General features: G+C 35.3%; 1 protein-coding gene across 1 annotated transcript in view; it reads left to right on the forward strand.

Annotated features, from left to right (window-relative positions):
* The window catches only part of slc16a1b (solute carrier family 16 member 1b), a 41,750-nt gene extending 24,566 nt beyond the window's left edge, over positions 1-17,184 (forward strand). The window contains exons 3-5 of the mRNA XM_067394947.1: positions 9,740-9,883; positions 10,007-10,807; positions 14,348-17,184. Of these exons, the coding sequence (XP_067251048.1) occupies positions 9,740-9,883; positions 10,007-10,807; positions 14,348-14,577 (1,175 nt within the window). The 3' untranslated portion in view covers positions 14,578-17,184. The remainder of the gene's footprint in view (positions 1-9,739; positions 9,884-10,006; positions 10,808-14,347) is intronic.
* Positions 17,185-17,718: the final 534 nt, after the last annotated feature.

Below are 17,718 nucleotides of genomic sequence, written 5' to 3' on the forward strand. Positions count from 1 at the left end.
CATCAAAATAAATACTTTACTCACATAATTCGAAGCATGCATGCAGCATGCATGATGAAAATCTTGTAAAGATCCATTTGAGGGTTATATTAGCTGTGTGAACTTTGTAAATGCACTGTAATATAGTCGAGAGCTCGTGTGGCAGGGAGCATGCGAATTAAAGGGGCGGCGCGCTGCCAAAATCAGTGTATAGTTAATGATGCCCCAAAATAGGCAGTTAAAAAAATTAATTTAAAAAAATCTATGGGTTATTTTGAGCTGAAACTTCAGACACATTCAGGAGACACCTTAGACTTATATTACATCTTGTAAATAAAGAGTTCTTGGGCACCTTTAATGAATAAATGAATCTTTATCACTTTCTATACTTTTTTTCTTCTTCTTTCTGTCATAAAGTGTGGTAACACTAATTTAAGTCCCCCTGTGGTGAAAATCAAGTTTTTAATGTTGTTTATATGTCTATGTTGTAGGGCTGGGCGATATATCGCATGTGATTGTCACGCGCATTTCGTCAGTAAAGCCGGTGTTATGAAATATACTGAGATTTTCGGTGACACTGGGCGGAGCCCAAAACAAGTTTCCTGTTTTGAGTTAAAGCGCCACTGAAAATGTTAGTGGACTGTCCTTGGATCACAGAACTGTTTTCTGTAACGTGATTGTGTTTCCGTGTCGAATGAATTTGATTCTTTTTTTTATTAATAACTGTTTATGTATGCTCAATAGTTTGTAGGTTACATTGTGTCGTGAGATATACTTTAGTAGTGATTACAGCCACTGGTGGTCTATCGTTAGGAAATGAGCCAACATCGAGTGAGTTTGTTTTAGTAGGCTACAACTGTTTTGATTTTATTTTAGTTTGTTTGAGAAGAGAACTTGTATAAATGTATCTGTGGTTGCATAATAAAAGTTTCAGTTGTGATTGTGTCATTCCCTGTTGCTTTCTCAGATAGCCTGCAGAACTTTAACCAGACATTATTATTTTTAAAACACATTGAGAGTTAGATTTATGTTCCGTTTATGTTTTTGACTTGCATGAATTAATGTTAACTTTCTTTATCCTTTTCTGCAAAACACACAATTCTCTCTATGAATAGAAACATGAGACAGTGATATTAGCTTCCCTGCAGCACTTTCAGAAGGTTTTATTTTAATGCGCTTTCCACAACAATTAAAATGTTAAAATTGAATTACAAGTGGTTAAATTGATCAGCTACAAAACTAAAAGTTACTAATGCAGGTTTTATTTAAAAATATTTAGGCTATATGGAGAAGACAATTGGCAAAAGTATGAAGAATATTATTATGTGGATAATCAGACATATATACATACTACTGTGATTGTTCTGTCATTTCTTAATTGCTTGCTCAGTTGGTAAATATTTTTAAAGAGACTTTATTAAATCCTAAAGTTGTGTTATTTTTTTTCATATTATTAGGAACATTCTCAATCTTTTTTCCCACAAAATGATGCATTTCATTGACAAAAAACATGAAGCACTGTGAATCAGGACTCAGTTTAACAGTGTTGACATGGAACTATATGGAACTAAATGATCAAACCTGCAGTATATTCACAATGAAATGTATTAGTTCTATTCTACAAGCTTTCCATAACAATTAAAATTTTATTTATGTTAAATTAGCTGCTAAAATAAGAGACCATGTAGTAATTTGCATATCTGTAATATCAAAGATGAAAGTAAATAATGAGTAGTTTCACTTTGAATAAAAAAGAGCAACTGATTCTGTGTTGGAATTTTATTCACAAATGAGTCACGACATATGACATATTTAATTAGCAAAAACACTTGTATTTAAACACACTTTACACAGGGTCTTTGGATCCCAGACAAATTTAAAGTTTGGTCTGCTCTTGTGATCCCAGTGATACCAGCCTTTGCTACTGACACATTCAATCTGAAATATATAATAAAATGACATTACAACAAACATGTATTATTAAAATGTTTAATACACTGTCATGTTCAAAACAAAGTGAAAATTAAAAGTGTCTTCTTTGTCTGGTGTACAGCGATATTTATTGGCAAAAGTAGGAAAGTTCACTGCTGCTTTCACCACAGGAGTTTACAATTAATATTATTTTGCTACCATACATTTTGGCAAACTTTCAAAACTATATGCTTAAAAGACTCAAGGTAATACAGAAATAACAAAAACAGGCTACTTAAAACGCTATTGGCTCGTTTAGCGAATCCTAACGACACCTGGTGAATCATTTGCTGTGTTCATATCAAACATAGCTAACACATGACATGACATAACACAGTATAGCTCATATATAAAATATTGTGCATCAATAACCGTTAGAAAATAAGCTTGACTTCGTTTAACGCTGAAACATATGCTAATTACCTTTAATGTAAGCCAAAGAGCGTGCACTTACATTTTCGTGGCGCTTTAACTCAAAACAGGAAACTCGTGAATATTCATATAAGCTCCGCCCAGTGTCACCGAAAATCTCAGACATCAAATATTTCATAACACCGGTTCCCTGATTACCGCTAAATCGCTATCACCTGATTTCAAATGGAGCGGCATTTAATAGACAGAACCGTAGTTCACTGACAAGCTACGCAATATCGCGTTCATTATCGAAGGCGATTCATCTGCGATAATGAACGCAATATTGCGTAGCTTGTCAGTGATCTACGGTGCTGTCTCTTAAATGCCGCTCTATTTGAAAGCAGGTGATGGCAATTTCGCGGTAATCAGGGAACCGGCTTTACTGACGAAATGCGCGTGACAAACGCATGCGATATATCGCCCAGCCCTACTGTGTAGTGTTTTTAATATGCTTTAAGACAAACCATGTGCAAATAAGTCAACACCATTGCAGAGTATTTTATGTTTGAAACTGCAGTAAACCAAAGATAGTCTAAAACCCGTGGTTTGAAATCGTGGGTGTTTGTGATGTCAGGCTTTAGCATATCATTAACTCTGAAGCAGGAAAGTCTCGAGAGAAGCCAGGTTATCCCGGTATATTTTCTGTTCATATGAAAAATTGTGTAGATTTAGCAATCTAGCGAGTCTATTACGTTGTTATGATGAACTTTCTCCACTGATGTTCTGAATTGTTCAAAGCGTTTGTAAGGATACTGATTGTTAGAAGGCAGCTGTCTGTCTCTGAGGTGAGGAACAGGAACATAAGGTTTGTGTAACATTAGCAACACATTATTAGCTGTTTGATAACGTAGTCAAGCAAAAGGCTAATCATATTAATTCATATTAATTAACGACAGAACCGTCGCAAGGGCTGTGCCAAGTGTGCGAGCGCATAGGGGCTTGTGCCAAAGTAAAGTAACTTGAAGTAAAGCAAATAAAGTTCATGGTTTTGTCCTTCGAAATATTTTAATACTATAAAACATAGCTAAAAGCTATGAGCATGTGACCGTGATTCATGTGCATATGTCAGTCAGAGTGTCCTTGCACGTCAAGTTCTGAGAGAGTTATTCAGTCCATTATAAATTCTGATTTTGGCCACCTTTGGAATGGATCAACCCATAGATATTAGCCTACCTGATAAATTCAAGTAAATATGCTGGAAGTCCGTGCTTATTCAAGGATGTGCATTTATTTCATGTACGGAGAAGGCACAGGATTTCATCTGAACATTTTTTTAAAATCTGAACTCCAAAAAGCAACGAAATTGTCAAACATCCATTTAGCGCATATTCACAGAGGAAAACGGCTGCTTGTTCTCTCGATACTGTCTGTTTTACTGAGAAATCACTTCAGGTGATTCAGTGAGAGAGCAGTCCAAACGAATGCCTTTTGCAAAGGCGTTTTACCATTTCATAATTTAAAACACAATTTCATAAAATATATAAGCAGTTCAGTTACACAGCTGTTAAATATATACAATGTGAAGCAAGCTTTTTTCTTAAATATCCATAACACAAACAACAAATTGCTCATCACTGTAGCAACAGTAGACTCTCTGAGCTGGTGTGAGCAAGTGGAGGCAGGGCTAATTTGCATATTAATTGATCCATGTATATTAAATGAGGCAAGGGTGTAGAGTTACATTAAAGCTATTTTAAGGCATGAAGAATTTTTTTTTTTCACTTGAATTTTTTTTTTTTTTAATCTAATTTTGGTGATCAAATAGTTTCAAAGAGTTTTAAGGGATAAAATAATTGACTACAGGGGGACTTTAAACAAAATTTCAAACTAGACTAACAAATATGACTAAAATTATGTCACTGCTATACTTCTCTCGATCTATCAAAGAATCCTTAAAAATGTATCACAGTTTACAAAAAAAATGTTGAGCAGCACAACCGTTTTCAATTATACTAATAAGAAATGTTTCTTGAGCACTGAATCAGCATATTATAATGATTTCTGAAGCATCATGTGGCACTGAAGACTGGAGTAATGATTCTGAAACATTTCACATTTCTTTTTTAGTCACAATGTTACAGATTTGTTTTATTATTATTATTATTATTAATTATTATTAATCATTAATCAAACAAATGCAGCTTTGGGGAGCATGAGACTTCCTTCAAAAACATTTGATAAAATCATACCATCCCTAAACTTTTGAATGTTAGCGTATGTTGTCTGCCGTTTAAAAAAAAAATAAATAAATAAAATAAAATATTAATGATACATTCAAAAAATACTCCCTTCACACTGTCAACCATGCAGCTTCTCCTAATAACTGAAGTTTCTATTATTTAAACGGTCAAAAATTAGTTTGTTTTTTGATTTGACCAAGAGGTCAGTCTGTGACTTTTAGACCCTCTCTTGGTCAAACACCTTGTTGCTTTACAATTTGCAGTTGAGAGTTCACCAAACATGAACTTGAGCACAACAAAATGAGAATATTTTATACAAGTCATTTTCAAACTCTTTTGGTCTTCTGAACCCCTTTGACCTGAAATATTTAGTTCGCCTTGAGAGTAGTTAATATTTCAAAATTGTAACAACACAATCACGTTCACAGTTCTCTGATGTTGGTCAATGGTCATGCAAAAAAAAAAAAAAATGACATGCAGGTAAACAAAAAAATATCTGATCTTTTCTTTATGAACCCTAGTTTGCGAAATCATGTTCTATATATATGCTTTTATATAATAGGTCAATGAGATAATGTCGTCTTTTTTTTTTTTTTTTTTTTGTCCAAAGGCCTTAATAATAATAAAAAACAAAGATATGACATCCATAGTATGTATGGTTAGTACAACTAGATCTTTTATCGAATCCAAAAGGTTTTAATTATATTTTACATTTTTACATATAAATGTATTTCAAAGATTTTGAAGTGTCAAAAGGTCAATACAGCCATTTCATTTGTGAGTAAAATATCTTAAAATGCAATAAATTGTGAATATTTTTTATTCTGGCATGATTTTATAACATCATATATCAACAGTGCAAAATGGTATTAAAATTATGTTAGAAGTTGTTGCTTTATGAGAAAGAATGTCTGGAAAAAAATGACTTTCATTGATGTCATTCGGAGTAACCAATATAAAGGGACCATTTAGATCAAGTCATGCATCGATATCATGTGACATCATTCAGACACCTGCAAATGACAACATGGTCATGAAGCAAAGTAACTAACACTCTCTTAACTATTTGAAAAATTCATGTTTTCACTTGCTCATACACATGTCCCAAAACATCAGGTCATTTGGTACAACTGCTATAAAACATGGAAAATGCTGGAAAATTTTAAAAACTTGTTTTTAAAAATGTTTGATCCTTTTGCTAGCTAGTTAGATACCAGCCTGGTAGCATTATTTGAAAATATCGTCATTTGGTATAACCAAAAGTGTCATTCTGTAAAACCGAAATTTTGGTTAAAGCGAATGACTATAACACTTAATAAAATGTCAAAATTAATTATATCTCTATTATGTTTTTTCACACTTTTAAAAACCTTATTCATCAATGACCCATATGTATGAAAAGTGATTTGGTGATCACACAATCTAGTGTGGGGCCCTTTTGTCCTTTACTTTTATTCAAGGTCAGATCTAGAATCATCCTGAGCAAGATGTCTGGACACTTCTCTTAGCTCGTGTCAGCACTTACTGAAGTTATGCCATATAGTATCTTTGTGTGATCTGTGTCTGTTTTCAGCCTTGTAGATTGTTTGGGTTTTCTCCCGTGTTTGAGAATCACACTGCTGTGCTCCTGTAAGTTGTACATTTTAAATTCTCTCTGTAAAACTGTAAAAACACATTACAAGTTGCTCTCAGCTGAATATCTAAAACCTATCCTCTGCTGACTCCCGTCTCTCTGAACCAGTTTATATAATCGTGTATGTGTGTATTCGAATCACTGCTGTTTTTGTCTTTTTTGGGACTGGAAAGGATGGCCTGTTTGGTGCTACACAAAGCCTGTCAGAATAAATTAATTCAAGGAATGTGACTGGGGGATGGACAAATTGCTTTGAACTCTGATTGGCTGCTTGGAACATTCAGGAAAGTTCCTCCTCCTGCTAATATATTAGCTTTCATGGCAAACTGGCACATGTAAAGTTTGCAGATATTTATAAACTAAAATTTTGCAAACATAAAGGAAGAATTTATAGCAATTTTAGTGCTTTTTGTCTATACCTTAATGTGCACTGAAAGGAATTATCTATCAAGTCTTTTTTTTAAAGCTACTTGACATGTTAGCATTAGCTTGGGTTGTGTGTACACAATACTATTGACTATGACGATTTGTGGAGTTTGCGCTAGATTCTGCTGCACTGTTTCAGATTGTTTTATAGTAGCCATGCCAAACATCAGTCTTTTCTGTGTTTATCTTTTAAAAAGTCTTTAGCTACCATGTTGACCGAATAACCTCTTTTAAAAGGCTGTAGTGTTTTGCCTTGTAAGTGAAGTTATTCAACTCTGATTAGTGATGCACTGCTCTAAATGGGGCCTTTCACAAGAGAAGCCCTGCATTGATGATGCAGTTTATTTATTCACCAAGAAATTTTCATCCTCTTTCTTTTTATTTTTGAATGTGAAAAGTCATACTTTTATTACTGTCTTCTGTGATGCAGTACAGCTCAGAATTAAATAATTACTGTATATCTTTGAAACCACTTAATAAATCTTGAAATTGTGTATTTTTTGATGAAACTCAAAGTAATTCTGTCGAAGAAAGCAAGGTCATATTAGGCTGCCTGTTTTGTCTGCTTTCCCATAATGTTTGAGCCAACTTAACTGAAACGAACACCAGTCTGTTCCTGTTCTGGTCACTGTAGGTCAGCTTCATTCTGCTGATTAAGTTTTTCTCCCTGACCACCTCAGTTGATCACATGCCATGTAGTGAAGTGTGTGCAGATCACATCACAGTTTCCTTCCTCTGAATCGTCTCCGGTGTCCTCCTGCAGTCTTACTTTAAAATAGTAAGTGGTGTCAATGGCTGCTGTTGTGATGCCATCTTGTGGTGGAACAAAATGCAGCCTGAAAGTGATTTTTCTTTTTCGTGAATTATATTTAATATTCTATTTATTTGATAAGATGTGTACAATTTTTGCAACTCTGTTAAACAGGGTGGTGTGTGTGTGTGTGTGTTTTTTTTATATATATATTTTTTTTTATATTTAGCTAAATAAATGACTATAGTTTAAAACTATTTCCTTTTTTTTTTACTATTTTCTAAACATTACATAAATTAAATTTACAATTTATAAAATAGTTTAAAACGCCACAATTGGGTAACAGGGTTGAAAAATTAGCAGCTGCTGCTTTTTTTTTTTTTTACCCTCTGGTTTCTGTTAACAGGACTAACCAAGTTTTGTGAACTTCGTGTCAGATTAAAGGTCCTACAGAGGATCTTTTCGTCGACTGAGAAACCAAAGACTGTTACTGAGTTTTTGAAATGAACGTATGATCGCGTAAATGATTGGCTGATGTTTTTAAGGCCCTCCCTCGTGCACAGATGATGTGTATATATATATATATTATTATTCCTTTCAGTGCACCTAATAAATAGTCTTTTATCAGTTAGTAAAGACAGTTTCAAGTAATATTGCAAAAATGTATAAAACAAAACATCCTCTGTAGCACCTTTTAATACAACATGAAACAATTAAAAAAATGTTACCCAATCTGGTGTCTATTTATTTTATATTTAATTGGTATTTAGCTATATAAATAATAATAACAAATCAGAGTTTGAACTGTATTTACATGTATCCTAAATCAGTGAATCTCAACCTTTTTTGATTAATGGACCCCAGTCACATTTGGAACCATCCTCAAGGACCCCAGAATAAAATTGGCTCATTGGTATTATTAATGTCTTTGTGACAAACAAATGCAATCAAGTGTAATTTACTACTACATTAGTTAACCGACTATATGAATATAGGATAAGTTATATTATACATGTATTATCTTCTTCTTTTATGGGAACATGTCAAATGTCAAAATATACAAAAAAAAAAAAAATCATATTCAGATATTTTATAAGGACTAGGGATGCACTGATACCTTTTTTTTAAGGACCGAGTACAAGTACCAATACTTTTTTTTTCTAGTACTCGCCAATACCGATACCTATACATTTATTAATTTCTTTTTTTTTTTTTTTTTGGTCATGTTGCAGTTTTCCAAGCACAACAGTGAGACTAATGAATGTAGGACAGCTTCTTTATTATTACTATAATGAAAAATAATAATTTTTATGTGCTTGTCACAAACTTAAAGAACAAACATTTCAGTATCCAATAACCTTCAAAGGGCATAATTAAAATATTGTTTATTTAAAAAGAAAATTACAAACAAATTACAAACAATACAACAAATACTATAGAGATACAAATTGTTTTTCAGATACAGTAGGATTATTTACCATGTATACATTTATTTAACACATTTTGTTGTTTTATTAACATTAATGACAAATAGGCTATGGCCCCTTTAAGACCGAATCCATGGATACTCATATCCTGTTTTCACCCAAATGTTTATGTCCACTTAAAGGTGCTCTAACTGATGTCACGCGTTTTTAGGCCAAAACATTTTTTGTCACATACAGCAAACATCTCCTCACTATCCGCTAGCTGCCTGTCCCCTGAACACACTGTAAAAAAACGCGTTCTCTGTAGTCACCACAAACTCTGAAAACGACAATAAAAACAAACTGGTGCAGCCTGGACCACGAAACATAATAAACATGCTCCAGCCAATAACCGACAAGAATAATTTTAAATGCGCGTTCATGACTGTTTCAGGAAGCACGGAGGGGAGGGGGAGGAGGAGGGAGGGTCTAGCTAGCCTCTGTTTTGTTTGACAACACTTCGAACGTCAACAGGATCGCTTGGAGCGCGAGGAGAACTGATCGCGCGCAAGAAAGAGAAAGAGCGCGTGCGAGAGAGAGAGCGCTTCTGGTTTGTGTCATTCAGCGCGATTCCACCTATCCTGCCTCCACTAATCGATAACGAATTGTGATTGAAAGCATGCAGTTCGCAATGTGTTGGTTGTCATCATTCATTTTGAAGTATTTCCACACCTCTGAGGCTGACATTGTTTCTGCTGCTGCCATCGATGTCTCTGTGCACTGAAAATTCTGTCAGTTACGTCACGTGAGGTATCGTCTTTGGTATCGAGGGTATTTTTACGAGTACGAGTACAAGTACATAAGCTTGGTATCGGTGCATCCCTAATAAGGATCCCCTGGCATTATGTCAATGACCACTAGGGGTCCATGGTTGTTCCATGGTCTTCTTTTTTTTTAACTAACCTGTTTTTCTCAACAGGACCAATCAGCAGTATTCTGGTGAATAAGTATGGTAGTCGACCCATCATGATGGTTGGAGGCTGTCTGTCTGGCACAGGATTAGTCGCTGCGTCGTTCTGTGACACAGTGGAGGGTCTTTACTTCTGTGTGGGAGTTATAGGCGGTAAGTACACTGAATAACACTAATCATGAAGGCAGAGTGAGTACAATTAAATAATGAAAGTTACAAACTCAAGCTTCTGAATCATGCATACAAGCTTTCTCTTCTTCTCTCCTCTGTTTCTAGGACTGGGTTTGGCTTTTAATCTGAATCCAGCGTTGACCATGATTGGCAAATACTTTTACAAGCGGCGGCCAATAGCTAATGGCATCGCAATGGCAGGAAGCCCGGTGTTCTTGTCCACTCTGGCCCCGTTGAACAGCTGGCTGTTTGATCATTTTGGGTGGAGGGGCAGTTTCCTTATCCTGGGAGGAGCTTTGCTGAACTGCTGTGTTGCGGGGTCGCTAATGCGGCCCATTGGACCAAAACCACAACCACAACCTGCCATTTCAAAAGAGGATGGCGAACCCAAACCTCAAGAGAAAAAAACATGCCTACAGACCATCAACAGCTTTCTGGATCTGACCCTTTTTACCCACCGAGGCTTCTTGCTGTATCTGCTCGGAAACGTCATCATGTTCTTTGGCCTCTTCGCGCCCCTTGTGTTCCTCAGTAACTATGCGAAGAGTAAAGACATTTCTAAGGATAAGGCTGCGTTCTTGTTGTCCATCCTGGCCTTTACTGACATGATTGCTCGGCCATCAATGGGCCTGGTGGCCAATACACGCTGGGTCCGTCCACGTATTCAGTACTTCTTCGCCGCATCTGTGCTGTATAATGGTGTTTGCCACTTGATGGCGCCATTCTCCACCGATTACTTGGGTTTTGCCATTTATGCTGTGTTTTTCGGTGTGGCGTTCGGCTGGCTCAGTTCTGTGCTGTTTGAGACTCTCATGGACCTGGTGGGCACTCAGAGATTCTCCAGTGCTGTCGGGTTGGTCACCATCGTGGAGTGTGGACCTGTGCTGCTAGGGCCGCCATTACTGGGTAAGGCTGGCTGAGTGTAAACCCATTTCTTCTTAAAGGAACACTCCACTTTTTTTGAAAATAGGCTCATTTTCCAACTCCCCTAGAGTTAAACAGTTGAGTTTTACCGTTTTCGAATCCATTCAGCCGATCTCCGGTTCTGGTGGTACCACTTTTAGCATAGCTTAGCATAGTTCATTGAATCTGATTAGACCATTAGCATCGCGCTTAAAAATGACCAAAGAGTTTTTATAATTTTCCTATTTAAAACTTGACTAAGTTTAAATCGTGTACTAAGACCGACAGAAAATGAAAAGTTTTTTTTTGAAAAACGATTTTCTAGGCTGATATGGCTAGGAACTATACTCTCATTCCAGCGTAATAATCAAGGAACTTTGCTGCCGTATCATGGCTGCAGCAGCGCAATGATATTACACAGCGTCTCTCACAAACGTCTCCATGGTTGCAAGGCACGTTCCTTGTGCAAGCAGGGGCTCACGGGCGCTGCGTAATATCATTGCACTTCTGCAGCCATGGAACGGCAGCAAAGTTCCTTGATTATTACGCCTGAATGAGAGCATAGTTCCTAGCCATATCAGCCTAGAAAATCACAACTTTTTATTTTCCGTCGGTCTTAGTACACGATTTAACTACAGAAGAGTCAAGTTTTAAATAGGAAAAATATCAAAACTCTTTGGTCATTTTTAAGCGCGATGCTAACGGTCTAATCAGATTCAATGAACTATGCTAAGCTATGCTAAAAGTGGTACCGCCAGAACCAGAGATCGGCTGAATGGATTTGAAAACGGTAAAACTCAACTGTTTAACTCTAGGGGAGTAGGAAAATGAGCCTATTTTCAAAAAAGAGTGTTCCTTTAAGGGGATAGTTCAGCCAAAAATTACAATTGTCATCATTTACTCACCCTCATGTCGTTCCAAACCTGCATAACTTCTTCTGCGGAACACTAAAGAAGATATTTTAAAGAATGTTGGTAACCAAACAGTTTTGTTTACCACAAACCATTTGATGTTCCAAAGGAGAAGGTCATGCAGGTTTGGATTGACAAGAGGGTAAATTATGGCAAAATTTGTTTTTGAGTGAAATACCCCTTTTAAATACAAATTTCACATGTTGTGTTTATTAAATGCTGATGCATGTTTAATATATAAAATTCTTCAATATTTTCTTATCAGTTAAAGTGTTATTACTAAAAATTAATGAATGTAACATGACAAAATATTGACTAAATTTATAGGATGTTTGTAGTTTTTATCAAATATTAATATATGAAATTTAATATTTAAAATAATACAATTTAAATGTAAAATTAATACAATATTAAAAGTAATACTAATTAACATGTTAGGTGCTTAGATATTTGGTTTAATGTTCTCATCAACTAAAATGTATGAATATGACATGACTAATACAGATTAAATGTAAAAAAATAAATAAATAGTCAAAAGTATTAATATCAAATTAAATATTAATATTAAAATTTAAATGTAAATGCCCGGTTTCACAGACCTTAGTTAAATTAGGACATTTAAGGACCTTTTATAAAAAACATTACTGTTGTGCATCTTGAGACAAAACAATAGCACAAAACAATAGCACAAAAAATTCTGTCATTAATTACTCGCACTCATATCGTTCTAAACCCACAAGACCCTCGTTCATATTCGGAACACAAATTAGGATATTTTTGATGAAATCTGAGAGTTTTTTTTTTTTTTTGTTTGTTTTTTTTATCTCCCATAGAAAGAAACAGGAGAAGATCGCATTAGCCGGCCAATAATGAGTCGGCGTTCTGACGTAGTACATAGAAGCCTGCACTGTCTATACGATGTAAACCGTGTAGGATACTGAAAGGGGAGAGACAAAATTGTTGAATAAAGTCGTTATTTTTGTTTTGTTTTTGCGCACAAAAAATCTATTAAATTCTTGTCATTTTATAACATTAAGGTTGAACCACTGTAGTCACATTGACTATTTTATCAATGTCTTTACTACTTTTCTGGAAATTGAATGACAGTAATTGCGTTGCTCTATAAAATAAATCCTCTCGGATTTCATCAAAAATATCTTAATTTGTGTTCCAATGATGAACGAAGGTCTTACGGTTGTGGAGTGACATGAGGGTGAGTAATTAATGACAGAAATTTCATTTTCGCGTGAACTAACCCTTTAAGCCTTGTCTGTGAAACTGGGCAAAAGTGTTGGGATATTTGGTTCTCAACAACTAAAATGATACTACAAAAATTAATCAATAGACCTCTTTGGAGCAGACGTCACAATTACGTCACTTGCAGCTGCGCGCATAGCGGTTGCAGAAAAATAGTGGTAGCAATTGGAGGAAAATGTGTAAAATCCACAGAATAAGAGGATAACGTTTTGTTGTGCCTATGGATGTTGGAATCGGAATGCAAAAAAATATTGTCTTAATTTTTAAAGAAAACCATCGTTGAAAACGTCCTTTGAAGCTAAACGGAGACGTTTCACAGATTGGACTGATGACACCTGCAATGATTAGTCTACTATTAAAGCAAAAATTTGATGTAAACAGTAAGTCTACATAATATTCACATATTCAGTTCAGAGGACATACATACATAGCAGTTACAGCATGAAATAATATTTAAACCTAACATTTTATATAGATAACTTTTAAACAGTCTATAAAATTTTTATTTCACAATTCTGACTTTTTTTCTTGCATTTGCGTGTTTATGACTCCCAGTTCGGCCATTATAACTCTCAATTGTGAGTTTATTTCACAATTCTGAGGGGGAAAAAGTCAGAATTGCAGGATAAATTGCAATTCAGAAAAGACAGGATAACGATATCTCACAATTCTGTTTTTCTTTGTAAGAAATGTGAGATATAAACTCAGGTTTGCGAGAAATAAAAGTCAGAATTGTGAGATATAAACTTGAAATTCACTTTTATTTATTCTTTTATTTCGTGACTTCCATAGACTGCTACTGCTCAACTGTCATTTTCTGCAACCAGGTAGGCTCTGCCCATAAAAAACGTCATCGCTGTTTGCAAACACCAAATTGGTCTATATGACGACAAAATATTGACTAAATAAAGGATATTTTTATTAAAAAGAATTATATAAAATTAAATAATAAAAATATTAAAAATATTTAAAGTAATAATATTTAAAAATGAATGTTAAATTAATATATAAAATGTTTGGATATTCTAATTTTACATGCTTTCATAAACTAAAATGATATTACTAAGATAAATGAGTGACTTATTAAAATATTGACTAAACAAAGAAAAGCTATAACTAAAACAAAACACTATTTAACAATGAACACTAAATGAGCCATTTGTAAGAATCATGTGGTCCTCTGGTACTTTCAAAATATCTGGTCCCGACCAGTTTGTCATGGCAACATTGGCTCAACCAAAGGCATGAGATTGGGATGGGACTTATGCAGTTCAATTAATCATTAAGCTAATCACTGAATGTCACAGCATGTTCTGGTCCAGTTAGTGTGTAACAGAGATTGATGAAACTTTTTTTTCCATTTATCCCCTTGCAGGAAGACTCAATGATATCTACCATGATTATAAATACACATATCAGGGTTGTGGAATTGTCCTGGTGGTCGCCAGCATATTCCTGTTTGTGGGAATGGGAATCAACTACCGGCTGCTGGATAAAGAGAAGAGGGAGGAGGAGAGAAGAGCCAGGCAGGAAGAGAAGGATGAAGAGACGAATATAGACAATGCCCTGAACGAGAAGGCAAAGGAGGCGGATGGAGAGGCATGAGATGCGTGAGCGGACGTTGCCAAGCGGAAAAGGACACTCTAAACAGCGCACCCACGCCAACAAATCCACGTCTTCCAGTTTTGACCGTCCAAAATGATAAACACAGAAAAAAAATTTCCCTCTAATGCAGTACTTAATGATTCAGCTAGCGTTTAGAAAAGCACAAAAAGACTGTTGCCAAGGAATAGTCTCTTTTATGCAGTCCCACACACACCTCAGGTGTTACTTTCATTCATATGGGAGTCTCTCTGTACCTTAATGTCACAATTCACCTTTTTCTGTTCTATGACAAGCATTACAAGAGCATTCCTAGTTTTTGACTCCAGAATTACACCATTCATCTCACCTTTGAATGAAACTTCAAAATGCACATTTCAAAATAGAGCAGATTTTCATAAGAGAATTGCCATGTGTGACATTTAAGGTGACGTGCGCACAGAATTTGTTGGGAGAAGGATATCATAGTAATAGTTTTTTGGACTAAAGGTCATTATTATATGTAGGATACATTTTTTTTTTTTTTTTAGTTGAGTATGAAGATTTTATGTTTTAGTGTCTGTATTATAGTCTTCCTTGTTCTGATTGGCTGGTAGAAAATAGTGCCAGGCTATGCTAGACTGCCATATAAAGGCAAAACGCAGAAATGTCAAGACAGAAAAAGTTTTTGGATTGATTTGATGTCAACTTTCACGCTCCTTTTTTTCTGAATCTGAACATAGCTTAGTAAAACTCATCTGTCACGGGACAGATCATAGATTCGATTTCACTCATGAATTCTGGTAAAATATGTAGTCACTGTGTTTTGCCTTTTTGCGTGGCAGAAGAATTCCCGGTTTGTTTCTAAGTGCTGTTTAATATGTTTTTTTTTTGAGAGTTTGCTTCCTGCTCTGGTGATCGCATGATCTCACATTGCTCATCAAACTCTTTATTCACTGTATTGTAACCATGGAGATTTCCGTGGTTACTGTTTTTAGGTATTGCAGCAGACACCATATTGCTAAGGTCTTGTTTTTGTCTGAGGCAATTCTCACTTTTCTTCACATGAGCAGTCTGTTGGAGATATGTTTTAGCTTATATGTTTCACTTTTTAATTCAATGAAGATAATTGATTTACTAGCATACATTCAAATAGGGGATCCTTTTAAAGGTGTGTTCTCATTTGCCTTTTTTACCACGTTATTAGATGACTAGAAATTTTAATTACAGTTGCAAACAGATCCTGTGCCTTTTTAATTGGGTGCCTTTCTATCTACATGCAGGTACATACAATACTAATTCCTGAAATCTCTTTTACAGAGCTTTTTGCGACTATCAAGAGGATGTGTATTGTTTTTAATTTCATAGTCTGATATTAATTTGTTTTGCAACAAACACGGTACAGAATTTCTGTTGGCTGTAGATACTGACTTCATTTCAAGTTTTGCTAGTGCAAAAGTGTTTATGCTTTTTACGAATGCAAGTAGGTGAAGGAATATTTCTGTTTTCAAAGCCATTTCAATTCCTTCTGCTTTTTTAAATTACATTTTGCTGATGGTGAAAACAACACGACTCTCAGGTCTGCCAAAAGAACAAGAAACACAAGACTTAGCAGATCTCAAACATCAGTGGCAGTTTTGGCACTTTAGAGTGCTGCATTGTCACGTTCAGGAAAAAACATACATTGAAAAAAGGGAGGAAACACCACCACCTGCTGGCCGCTGTCGTTCATTGCGACACTGCGGCTCAACAGCAGTGACTCGTTCACTGCAGTTTCTTTGTAGTATTTTTGAAAAACATTTGTGTGCAAATAAAAGCAAGTAGGCTAATTCTTTTCTAGTAACGCTGTTTGAGTCACAGCAGATGGCAATTTTTTGTATAGTGCACTTTAATTAGATACAAATTAGTAGAAATTCAACCTCTTGAATTATGCACATGCAGCATTCACAGTGTAAGGCATTATTTAGCTTTTTTTCCTGAGTTGAAATGAATCTGGGTCCTGGCGGGTGTGCACTCCAGTTCTCTGGTGTGTCGGAGTTGGTAATCTCAGAGCTCTGCTGAATAATAGCAGCTGCAAGACAAAAAGCAGATTCAGTTCCATGTTAAGGACTCAATTCCAGTATCTCTCAGATAAGATCAGTATCGCTCCGACTGCACTTCTGTTTATAGGAAGAGCTGTCTGAACTCCACTCGACACTCTGTGCAGGTGAATTTCTTATTAGTGATGGTAATTGTGTGAAGGAAAATACTGCTGTACAGAAAATGGACCACCCTGAGAATTTTCCATCCTCTTATTCCCACTTTTTCTTGTGGGCCGATTGAACACAGAAATAACACTAACCAGAGTGCTTTTAAAACGTCTCCTGTCGAAAGACGACTGAGGTGAAGAGAGACAGGGGTAGGAAGTATTGGAGACTGACTGTATTTTGTGTGTGTTTGTGCACAGAGATTCCATGCAAACTCACGATTTTATGATTAATTTAGGAGAGTCTGACCCCTATAAGGTATTCAGGGCAGAGGAAAAGAATTGAATTTTTAGGTATTTTAAACAATATCACGTGTGAAATTTTGTATGTTTCGATGTGTTTTGTGTGGATGAGCAAATCAATAAACTTTTTTTAAAAATGTAAATGTGTTATGACTGAGTTAAATGTATAAATTGTAATTTAATTGTCATTCAGTGTTGCATACACACTATATAGGCTACATTGTGAGAGGACTGGGAGACTATATATCACTTTATTACTCTAGTGAATATTTATCAGGGCTGGTTGATTTTTTTTTTTTTTTTTTTTTTTTTGGTGAAAGTCAATTTCTATGTTGACCTGTGCCTTTTAAGTCAACATAGAAATTGACTGTCAAATCAACCAACCCTGATTATCAAACTATAGTTTTTCAGCTAGATTTTATGCACAAAAATGTTAAACCATTGTGATAAAAGCATCTGATAAATGTAAACTTATAAACATTTATAAGATGTGACAACTTGCCCCAGCGTGGCATTTATGAAAAAATGCCCTGTTTAGGTTAAAATCTACCACCTTTATACAGATGAAGGACATAAATAGGCTAAATAAATATTGTACAACAAAATCACTGCTTTACATGTAATATAAAGCGTGTAGTATATCAAATGTAATGTATAAAACCTGTGCCAACTATCCC

The sequence above is a fragment of the Chanodichthys erythropterus genome, chromosome 9, assembly GCF_024489055.1.
Source record: "Chanodichthys erythropterus isolate Z2021 chromosome 9, ASM2448905v1, whole genome shotgun sequence".
Lineage (NCBI taxonomy): Eukaryota > Metazoa > Chordata > Actinopteri > Cypriniformes > Xenocyprididae > Chanodichthys > Chanodichthys erythropterus.